The sequence below is a fragment of the Trichechus manatus genome, unplaced genomic scaffold, assembly GCF_000243295.1.
Source record: "Trichechus manatus latirostris isolate Lorelei unplaced genomic scaffold, TriManLat1.0 scaffold00424, whole genome shotgun sequence".
NCBI classification, from domain to species: domain Eukaryota; kingdom Metazoa; phylum Chordata; class Mammalia; order Sirenia; family Trichechidae; genus Trichechus; species Trichechus manatus.
In genome coordinates, this window is record NW_004444360.1 from 226,134 (window position 1) to 238,223 (window position 12,090).

General features: G+C 49.2%; 1 protein-coding gene across 1 annotated transcript in view; it reads left to right on the forward strand.

Annotated features, from left to right (window-relative positions):
* The first annotated feature begins 11,590 nt into the window (after positions 1-11,590).
* IVL (involucrin) overlaps positions 11,591-12,090 on the forward strand; it is a 1,344-nt gene continuing 844 nt past the window's right edge. The window contains 1 exon segment of the mRNA XM_023725817.1: positions 11,591-12,089. Within this exon segment, the coding sequence (XP_023581585.1) occupies positions 11,591-12,089 (499 nt within the window).

Sequence of the window (12,090 nt, forward strand, 5' to 3'; positions counted from 1 at the left end):
TGTCTGTATATGCCAAAAACACCAGAAACTCATTGCTGTCGAGTTGATTCCAACTCATAGCAACCCTGTGGAACAGAGTAGAACTGCCCCATAGGGTTTCCAAGGAGTGGCTGGTGAATTCGAACTGCTGACCTTTTGGTTAGCAGCCAAGCTCTTAACCACTGTGCCACCAGAGCTTCATGTATATACCACATGTTCCTTATCCATTTATCTACTGATAGAAATTTGGGTAGTTTCTACCTGTTAGGACAAAAGCTTCTGATTGATTGTTTGCTCCTCACTTATATCTTATCTGTTAGTAAATCTTATTGGTTCTATTTTCAAAATAATGTCTATAATCTGACCACTTTTTCTACCTCTACTGCTACCACCCTGGTTCCAAGCCATCATTAAATGACTGTGGTTTCCTCTTAGAGTTCTACCTGCTTCCACCCTTGCCAGAGAGATCCTTGTAAAATGAAGTCAGATGGTGTCATTGCTCTGCACAATACCCTCCAGTGGCTTCTCATCTCACTCACCATAAAAGCCGAAGTCCCTGCATGATGTCTACCCACTGCCCACACCCCACCCACGCATCTGACTTCATCTCTTCCAACTCTTTCCTTTGTTCACTTGCCCCCAGCTACTCTGGCCTCCTTGCTATTTCCAGATTCCTGATTCAGGGCCTTTGCCCCTGTGGCTTCCTCTTCTCCCACTCATCCTCATGCTGACCTCCTCGTCTTCTTCAGGTTCTTGCTGTGAGCTTTCCCCTGACCATCCCATTAAAAATAGGCAGCATCCCTTTCCCCAGCACTCCATAAAAACTTTCTCGCCATATCTTCTACCTGCTCTTTATTAACATCTAACATGCTTCACGGTCCCCGGGTGGCACAGGTGGTTGGTTCTCAACTACTCACCTAAAAGTTGGCGGTTTGAATCCACCCAGTGGTGCTGCAGAATAAAGGCCTGATAATCTGCTTCCATAAAATTACAGCTAAGAAAACCCTATGGAGCAGTTCTACTCTGTAACACATGGGGTCACTAGGAGTCGGAATCAACTTGGCAACGGGTTTGGTGTTGGTTTTTTATTTAGCATGCTTCATGTTTCAGTATTTTTTGTTGTACTTATTGCCTGCCTCCCATACTGGAATGAAAGCTTTAGGAAGTAGGGATTTTTGCCTGTTTCATTCAATTCTGTACCTCTAGTGGCTATAACAAAGCCTGGCGCCCAAGAACCTCTTAATAAACAGCAGTTGAATGAAAAATCCATCAATAATTCAAGAGGTGGAAAGGGCATTTCCAGCAGAGAGAACAGGATGAACCAAAGCATAGAGGTGAGTGAAAGCGAACTCAGAAGATCTAAGACATGGCCTGGACCTGCCACCAACTCACTGTGTGACCACTCCAATTCCTTCCCCGCTCTAGACCTCTGTGCCATCATTTGTTAAAGCGAGGGCTGAACTCAGTGACCGTGAAGGCCCCCCCAGCACCAGCATTCTCAGACTTGATTCTAAGCTGGGCAGGGCCGTGGTTGTGGCGTGACTGGGCCAGAGGCTCCCGGGAGAAGTACTGTAGGGAGGACAAGGGCAAGATGGGTGAGGCATAAGCTGAGCAAGCAAGTACTTGTCTGTAAGAGGAAGCTCTGAGCTTACCTTTCTTTCATAGCACTTTGACCTCTCTCTCCTCTTCCTGCCCACCCCTCACCCCAAGAAGGCATTCTGGTAAAACCTGACTGACAGGAAAAGAACATTTAGCCACTTCAGCAGTTTCCAGCTTGCCTGTCTCTGGTTAGCAGCTCCCCAACCTTCCTCTTGTGGCAGCTCTGGGCTCTTCCTGGGGACACAGCAGGACTCCAGTATCCATCTGCATTCCACGGTCACTTCTGCCTTCAGTGGTGGAGCAGTTGACAGGGGAGCAGAAAGACCTGAGTTTGATCCCCTGGCTAGCCGTGGGGCCACTGGCATTGGGAAAGCAGAGACTAATCTAGCCAGCAGCCCTACTTTTATGAATGAGCACTACTTTTATAAATGATAGTGAGGCAAGTAATTGAACTGCTCTGAGCCTAAGTTCCTCATCTATAAAGGAGCCCTCGTGATGCAAAAGCTCAGCAAACAGCCGCTAACCTGAAGCCTGGTGGTTTGAACCCACCCAGAGGCTCTGCAGGAGAAAGACCTGGTGATCTGCTTTCTCAAAGCCAAAGAAATTCTATGGGGTGGTTCTACTCTGTCAGACGGGGTCACTATGAGTCGAAATTGACTCCACAGCATCTAACAACAATAACCAGGTTGGATTTAGAATGTGTTTAGAATGGATCTTTTGAGGGTTAAGGGAAAGAATGATGAGGAATTGTACAGCACAGCGTCTGAGAAACAGCAGGCTTTCAAAAAGGTGTGCTTCACACCTGCATCTATGCGGGGCCTTGTGAGTGGAGAGCTCACCTCGCTGGCATTAAATTGCACCTTTCTCTGTTTCAGTAGCTGTCTCTCCGTCAGACTAGGAGTTCCCTGAGAGCAGGAACAGGGTACCCCCAAGACTAGGGCCTTCTGAGGTCAGGGGTTGTATCTCGCCTTACACTGGGAGGGTAGAGCGAGGCCCTCCCCAGCCTGCTGGTCCAATGGGGCCCCAGAGGGCTGCACTTGCCTGACTCTGCAGGGGGACCCACTTTGGTGGGAGGTAGTAAGGACGGCTGGGAGGGTCGTGTGCATTGTTTCAGGAAGGAATAGGCGATATTTTCTGCCAGACCGCACCATCGGAAGGCCTGGAGACAGCTTCCTGACAACAGATGAGGTTAGAAAGGAGTCAGGGCTGGTTCAGAGGAGGCTGACCGGCACCCAAGTGAGACAGGGAAATGCGGACAACAGACTCCTTGTGGTGCAAGTGTCTCCTCCAGGACCAGATATTTCTTCCAGGTCACACTCACCCCTATACACTCAGACACACACACACACACACACACACACACACATATACACACTCCACACACACATACGCACATATACACATATATACACACACACATACACACATACACACATACATACACACACACACTCCACACACACATACACACATATACACATATACACACATACACACACATACATGCCCATGCACACATACACACACACACACTACACACACCTCTGAGTGGCCTCTGCAACCACTTTCAGGTGTAATTTGAAGAGCGATTACACCACTCGGGAGGCAGCTGACACTGAATCAGGTGTCTCCCTCCTCCCTAAGGGAGAGAGTGACAAAGCAGGAGCTCAGCCAGGTCCTGGGGCATCTTTTCTCCCATGCATTTCTCCAACAACCAAGAGTACTTCTGAGGGAGGCTGCATGTCTGGGGTTGGTCCTCCTGCCCCCTTCTGTTTTGCCACTGCTTCATCTCTCCCCTCTGAGGTGTCCCTCCTTGCATTCTCTGCACCCATGGGGCATGCCACTCTCTCCCGTCTGCCCTCTGCCAAGCTGGGCCCCTTCTGCCCTGCTCCCTCTCTTTGCACACAGCCCTGTGCAGCCTTCTTGCCTTATCCCACATGGTCCTTCACCAGCAGTTCCCCATTCCTTGTTGGCAGAGCCATCTCTGACTGAGTGCTATAGCTGTGCATACATCCCTCAGTCTATTACATGGATTACTTTTTGTATACCCATTTGTGGAGGGGTACCGACCTCTGCTGGCAGAGGGGCACCCACCCCTGTGGGCAGAGGAGCACTGAACATCTCTTTTTCCCCACCACTGAGAGCCTTTCATGGAAACACTGGTGGCATAGTGGTTAAGAGCTACAGCTGCTAACCAAAAGGTCAGCAGTTCAAATCCACCAGGTGCTCCTTGGAAACTCTATGGGGCGGTTCTACTCTGTCCTATAGGGTCGCTATGAGTCAGAATCAACTCCACAGGCTACAGGTTTGGTTTGGTTTGGTTTGGTTTTGAGAGCCTTTCCGGCCTTTGGGCCTTTTGCTGGCCCCCAGGCCCCTCTAGGTACCATTAGGCTCTAGAAATGCAAGCCCATTTTAATTTCCCAATGAGCCTGCCTCAGGGGAGCTCAACAGTCCACAGGAGCTCCTGTGCTGAGCTGAAGCATCACCCGAGGCCTCACAGGGGGCAGAGCAGAAGGAGAGACAGACTTGTGGGAAGTCAGGCGACCTGGTTGACTCCGCTCCGCTCTGAGCGCCTTTGGGGCATCAGGTTTTCCCTTAGTAAAATGCGAAGGTTAAGTTGATGATCTCTGAAGCCCTCGCATCCTTAAAATTCCCTATGTAGGAAGGTAACGTACTGTGTTCCATCTGAAAACACTTGCTGTCCCTCCCAAGAATAGAACAGCCAGTTTACTGAGTGCAATCTGTGTGTTAAGAGTACATAGTATCTCACCAAATTCTCACAGAAATCCGAGGAGGTATTTATATCTCCGTTTTACATATGAAATTGTTCCCATGTGGTGCAAATGATTAAGCACTTAGCTGCTAACCAAAAGGTTGTCGGTTCAAATCCATTCAGAGGTGTCTTAGAAGAAAGGCTTGGTGATCTGCTTCTGAAAGGTCCCAGCCATGAAAACCCTATGGAGCACAGTTCCACTCTGCACACATGGGGTCGTCATGAGTCGGAATCAACTTGACAGCATCACATACAAAAAAACTCAAAATCATAAAGTGAGTTGTCCCCAGAAAGTAAGAGGCACAGCTGGGGTTCAAACCCAGGCCTGACTCCAAATCCAGTGCCCATCACGGAACAGTAATACTCCTCCAGGTTGTGTTAGGCTGAAGTCAACTTAAACACCAAAATCAGCCAGGAAGTAGAGATCTTGGTTCCTAGGCTCACTGAGGCCCATTCCAAGAGCATCTTGGTAGAATCAGAACCAGGGAAGCCGGGCCCTTCCTCCTGGAAATTCAGAACTGACTATGTTGGGGTAGATGATAGACTCACAAAATTGGAAGATGTCTTTGAGGGCATTGAGCATAACCTGTTGGATGTTTGAGCACTTAGGAGGACAGCCTGGCATGGAAGACAGCCCCCTGGGCTGGAAGTCAGAACTCCTGGGTTCCAGCCCAGCTATTTCACAGACTCACTCTGGCCCCTTGGACAATTCATGTCCTCTCTCTAGACTTTAATTCCGGTATGTAAAAAGATGGATGAACCACAACAGAAGGAACTAGACTGTGTTTATAAGCTCCTATGCACCAGGTACTGGCTACCTGGGAGGAGCAAACAGTTAAACACTCTGCTACTAACTGAAAGGTTGGCACTTGGAGTCCACCTGGAGTTGCTTCAGAAGAAAGGCCTGGCAATCTACTTCTGAAAGGTCACAGATTGAAAACCCCACGGAGCACAGTTCTACTCTGAAACACATGGAGTCTCCATGAGTCGAAATCAACTGGACAGCAACTACTGTGTGTTTTTTTTGTTTTGTTTTTTTTTAATGCAGCAGGCACAGTGCAAGCCATTTCCTATGCACTCCCATGTATTCCCAAAGGATCCCTCAAGCTCAAACAGCCTTCTGGTGCAGGGAATCAACTGTAACGAATATGATTTCCCCAAAAGGGGTTCCAAGGGGCAAGACATTCCCTCCAGCTAGAGGAGGGTACTGAACATCTCCTTTCCCCACTCTGAGAGCCTTTAATACCTTTGATCCTTTTCCTGCTGTAGGAGTTGAACTTTGTCTTTCCACAGCTATCAGATCCAAGAGCGAGGGCCAGCACTAGAAGCTGAAAGGGAGAGCCAGCAATCCAGTGGGCCAGGAAGGGGAAGTCAGAGGAAATGTAGGAGAAGCAAAGGGGACAGATCGAACAGATCAACCCAGAGCCCAGAGAGGAAGAATCAGCCCCATTGGCCCTTCCTTGGTCTCATTGCCGTTCCTTGCCTCGTTCTCCTGGAGCAATGGGCACAAAAGGTGATGAGGAGCAAGGGTCTGGTTCAGAAGGCGATGGAGGAGGGGCCGCGAGGACTTGGGCATGTGGGGAAGGGACCCATACAGGCTGCAGACTAAGGACCCTGGGGGTCAGGACAAGAAGATGAGGTGGCCCATGGGGAGGGTAAGGAGGTTAACAGCTTCAGAGCGTGGGGTCATTGCCATGCCAGGAAGCAGACTATGTAGGCATGGTTATACAAGACAGGAGTGTGAAATCTTCTGGCCCAAGTCTCTTCTCTTACTGTCTGCCATCACCCATCCTGGCATCTTGCTAAAAGCCATCGTCAGCATTCCTCACCCCAGGGAAGTAGGATGACATGACCCATCCCTCCTCTGCTCATAACTAAGCAACAGTTCAAACGGGTTGCCTCACACAGGAGAGAAAGAGAAATGAGCCAGTTTCTGGCTCTGGCAGAGAAATAGGCAGGGCTTCCTGAACTGAGACAGAGCTGGGGTCAGGCCTCTACGCGTGTCATGGGACTGACAGAACCTCCCCATACACTTGCATACCTGTCCCCCAAATGGGGCAACCCAAAAAAGGCAGAGTATGGGGCCCCTGAGCCCCAGAGGACTAGGGCTTCTCCAACCCCTTCCCGGCACACTCCCTCAGCTGCACACTCCACCCTCTTCCCCCCACACCCTAGCTTTGCCCAGTGGTCAGAGGTTCACACAAATTTTTCCCCCACAAAGCTCTCATTATGTGATGAATCAGAGGGCGGGAGGTAGATCTGGCAGATACCCAGCCCTGGAAACCCATAGGACTGGTGTGGCTTCCCGGTCTGCTGCCCTGGGCCTGAGTGTCACAGCCCAGGGACAGGCAGGTTCCTGTCCTGTGAGGTCAGCAGTGAGGTGAAAGGGCACCATTGGGGCCCATGGGGGATTCTTGGATAGTTCTCCATGGGGAGGGGAGACGGACGGGAGTGCAGAGAGCTTTTTTTCGCCTCAGAAAATGGCAAGTCTATGAGGGGAGGAAGCATGAAGTCCCCACGTCAGCTGAGAGAACAAAGGAGAGCATTGTATTCCAGGGGGGCCCTAGTGAGTTCTCCATGTGTCTTTCCAGACTGAGTCCCAGGAGCACGGGGCGGGCGGGGAGAGGAGCTACAAATAGATCTGACTGGAGGTTGGGAAAACTATGCGGAATTAGGGCACATCTCAAAATTACCCCAGAAATGATTTTTGTTTTCATGTATTTCTTTTTTGGCTTAGGTTGTAAATAAAAGAGTTTAAATAAGTGATACCCATAAAATAAACTATAAACCAACCACTAAAAAAAGCAAGGTACAATTCTAATTTTATATATACACACGCACAAACACTAAAATGTTCAATAGTAGTTACTCCAGGCAGTGAGATTCACCATTTTCAGTCCTTTTAACTAAGATTTACCAGTTGCTGTCGAATAGATTCCAACTCATGGAAACCCCGTGAGTGTCAGAGTAGAACTCTCCCCCATAGGGTTGTTGATTTTTCAGAAGTAGATCACCAAGCCTTTCTTCCCAAGAGCCTCTAGGTAGACTTGAACTTCCAACATTTGGTTAGCAGCCAAGCATGTTAACCAGTTACACTACCCAGGAACAATTAGTATTTAGAGAGCACTGGTTTTGATAAGTTCTGAGGATACAGTGGAAAACCCCTTTCAAAACCCCTGCCCTTATACAATTTATTTTCTAAGAGGCGAGACATACAATAAACAGTTAAGCAAAACCAAATAAAATGACTCTAACAAAAAAATAAAAACAAAAAAAAACAAACCAAGCCCGTTGCCGTCAAGTCATTTCCAAATCATAGTGACCCTACAGGACAGAGTAGAACCACCCCATAGGGTTTCCAAGGAGTGGCTGGTGGATTCGAACCACCATCTTTTTTATTAGCAGCCGTAGCTCTTAACCACTGTGCCTCCAGGGCTCCAAAATGACTCTAGGTTGCGAAAAAGAGGAAGACCCTCAATGAGATGGATTGACACAGTGGCTGCAACACTGAGCTCAAACATAGCAACGACTGTGAGGCTGGCACAGGATCAGGCATTGTTTCGTTCTGTTGCCCGTAGGGTTGCTATGAGTTGGAACTGACCTGACCCGACAGCACCTAACAACAACAGCAACAATAACCAGCTTGTTATTCGTGGAATGAAGCAAAACAGAGACTAGTCCTTCAGATAGGGTGGTCAGGGAAGGTTCTCTGAGGAAGTGACATTGGCACCGAAAAGGCACAAAGGAGCCTGAGATCTGGACGAGAGCCCGTGAGCAGAGGGAGAGCAGGTCCCAAGTCCAAGGTGGGGAAGCACTAGGCTTGTCCTAGGAACTGAGGACCCCAGTGATGTGGGACCACAGCGGTCAACAAGAGGTCAGTATGAGTGGAGGCCCAGGAGGAAGGCGGGAGTCAGGTCTGCCAGGGCCTGTTAAACCTTGGTAGTGAGTTTAGATTTTATTCCAGGTGTGCTGGGATACTGTCAGAGCAGCAAAAAGACATGCTCCTATCCCCACTCTGAAAGATCCCTTAGCTATTTTAGAGAATGGTTTAGAGAAGGCAAGTGAATGATTTGGTTTTTGATCTTTATACCTTTATGCATTTCCAAACATATATATATATTTTGCATTGCACAAATCTGCTGCAAAAGACCTCTTTAAAGTGTTAGAAAGCAAATATGTCACTTTGAGGACTAAGGTGCACCTGACCCAAGCCATGGTGTTTTCAGTCGCCTCATATGCATGAGAAAGCTGGACAGTGAATAAGGAAGACCGAAGAAGAATTGACACCTTTGAATTGTGCTGGCAAAGAATGTTGAATATATTTGGACTGCGAGAAAAATGAACACATCTGTCTTGGAGGAAGTACAGCCAGAATGCGTCTTAGAAGCGAGGATGGCGAGACTTTGTCTCACCTACTTTGGACAAGCTGTCAGGAGGGACTAGTCCCTGGAGAGGGACATCATGCTCGGTAAAGTAGAGGATGGTGAAAACAATGAAGACTCTCAATGAGATGGATTCACACAGTGGCTGCAACAATGGGCTCAAACATAGCAATGATTGGGAGAATGGCGCAGGACCAGGCAGTGTTTTCTCTGTTGTACATAAGGTCTCTATGAGTCAGAACCAACTTGACAGCACCTAACAACAATGTATATACATATATATACACAAATATATTTATATAGAGGCCTGGTGGCGAAGTGGTTAAGCATTCCACTGCTAACCAAAAGTTGGCAGTTTGAATCCACCAGCTGCTCCTTGGAAACACTGTAAGGCAGCTCTACTCCGTCCTATATGGTCTCTGTAAGTCAGAATTGAGTTGACGGCAATAGGTTTGGTTTTTTGGTTTATATATATGTGTATACACATGCATACACACACATATATGTATATGTACATGGAGCCCTGGTGGCTCAGTGGTTAAGTGCTTGACTGCTAACCAAAAGGTCAGTGGTTCGAATCCACCATCTCCTCCATGAGAGAAAGATGTAGCAGTCTGCTTCTGTAAAGATTGACAGCTTTGGAAACCCTATGGGGCAGTACTACTGTGCCCTATAGGGTCGCTGTACTTTTTTTTATTTTTATGCCTGTTTGCTTGCTAGACCGGCCCATGCTTTGGGGCTTTCACCAGCAGGATATTCTTGTAAACTTCTGTAACTATAACCAAAGTTAGGCATGGAGGCTGTCCAGCCCCTCACACACAGCAGGAGACCCCAAGAAGCCCTCTACTTGACCCAACATGGCCTAAAGGAAGACAACCTCTGGACAGAGTTCATTTCCACACAGAAGGGAGTTACAGATACATCCCAAGAGAGAATGGGCTTGGGGGCTTGTGGCTGAGAGAATCCTCCAACAACTCCCTTCTTAACATGAAAAGTGAATCTTCCCTTCTTTTTGTAACATAGTCAGGCCTGGACCTCTCAGAAAGACACCAAAATTCCATTCTGTGTCCTGAGAAATAAATCCCTCAGCCTAATAATGAGCGTAATCCTCTTTTACAGGTGAAGACCTTGCGATTCAGAGGAGAAGTTTGGCTAGGTCACAAAAACGTAGGAGAAGGGGGCAGGCACCCGAGATGCCTCCCTCACCTCCCCTGTGCCCAGGTCAGCGGAGCATTGAGGGAGTGCCTGACCCCCCTGGAACCCTCTGACAAGATCTGAGCTAGGTGTCCCTGTGGAAAGGGGCCCTGAGGGGGTTCTGCTTAGGATGCCTGTGATGAGTCAGAGAGCGGCTGGAGGAAGTTGACCGATTTGAGCGGTGGAACCAGTCCATCCGCTTTCATCTGGGGAGGAGGCCAGGCTGGCATGATATAAAGCTTCCATGTCCCCTGCTCGGCTCAGCAATTCACAAGAAGCTTCTTGCTGGTCCTTGCCGTGAGCCTGGTAAGCATCAGCGGGCAGAACCGGGGTTGGGACTGGTGGCCTCTAGCTGGCCAGAACGTGGTTGGGGGTTAACCAGCCCAGGTGGTTATGGGCTGGCTGGATTCAACTGGACCACCCTTCCTTCCAGGAGGCCTCAGGTCACTGTGCTGAGAGAAATATGCCCTTGCATGGAAAATGCAGAACAGAGAAAAAATCCTTCTCCTCCATCTTTTCTTGGGATCATATTTTGGGATTTGTATGCATGAGGGAGGGAGTTAAGTGCCCAACTATTAATCAAAAGGTTGGAGAATCAAGTCCACGCAGAGGCGCCTCGAAAGAAAGGCCTGGTGATCAATTTCTGAAAGATCAGCAATTGAAAACCCTATGGAGCAGTTCTACTCTGACAAACATGGGATCCATGAGTTAGAACTGACTTGAGCATTTTTTTTTTTTAATGTGTGAGAGAAGTAACAAGGGGGGAGGAAGTGGAATAGGAGCCCATTTCTTTTCTAAAACTGTTTGATTTGTGGGGAATATTTTACCTTCTTCATGGGGGCAGTGGGTTTCAAAGAAACACTTATAACCCTTGGATGTGCTGCAGAAAAAGGGAGTCTTTCTATTTGGAGAAACCCAGGCAGAGCAGGGGAGGAAAACCCCACTTAGAAGCCCAGGACTAGAGAGAGCCAGCTCACAGCCCTCAGCGATCTTCCAGCCCCCACCACCCAGGTACTGGGATAGCAGCTAAAACTGAGAAGGGCGGGAGAGAAAGAAGCTCTGGAGCTGAACTAGGCCAGCCTGCTAATTTTACAGACAGGCTAAGTGACTTGCCCAGAAACACACAGCAATTTAGTGGAAGAAGTAAGACTAGACTGTGTCGTGTGACTCCAGTCCAGCACTGTTGCCACCACCTCTCTGATCCTCTCCACCACAGGCTACTGATCTTCCAGGACTAAGGAGTCCTGCAGGAGACTTCTTTTCCTAGGACCTTACCTCGTATTGTAAGGCAATCCCAGAACGCCTCTCCCCTCCCTGGGCAGCGGCCCTCAGAGATAAGGGCAGAGGTGAGGGTCAGAAACAAGATCAGAGAGTGGAATGGTACCCAGCCCGGCCCTGCAGAACAGCTCTGCAGACAGAGCTTCTGTTGGCTCCTGCTTGGGGACAAGGAAGCTTCCATGAAGGCCCTTCCCTGCCTCTCCTTGCTCCCGCCCTGAACCCTCTGCTGCTTCTGGGGAATAAGAGCCTGGGTGGGCCCCCAAGGGAAGCACAAAGATGCTCAGAAACCAGGTGCTAGTGCCGATTTCCAGGGAGTCTTCGTCTACCTGCTTTGCTTTCAGACTACCCCTCCTGTTTTTCAGGTTGACCTAAAGCGGCCTCTGAGATGTCCCAGCAGTACAAACTGCCAGTGACCCTCCCCGCTGACCTCTGTCAGCCACCCCTCAAGACTGTTTCTCCTCCTGTCGATACCCAGCAGGAGCAAGTGAAGCAGCCAGCCCCACTGCCTTCCCCAGGCCAGAAGGTGCCCTCTGAGCCCCCAGTGAAGGTACCCTCAGAGCAGGGGGAGAAACACACAGCTCCTGTGAAAGAGGTGCCTGAGCAAGAGTTGGGGCAGCAACAGCAGCCACAGGAGCAGGAACAGCATAAGGAACAGCAGCACAAAGAACCACAGAAGCTGGAACAGCATCAGGACCAGCAGCACCAAAAGCCACAGAAGCTGGAACAGCAACAGGAACAGCAGCACCAAGAGCCACAGGAGCTGGAACAGCATCAGGACCAGCAGCACCAAGAGCCACAGGAGCTGGAACAGGAACAGGAACAGCAGCACCAAGAGCCACAGGAGCTGGAACAGCATCAGGACCAACAACATCAAGAGCCACAGGA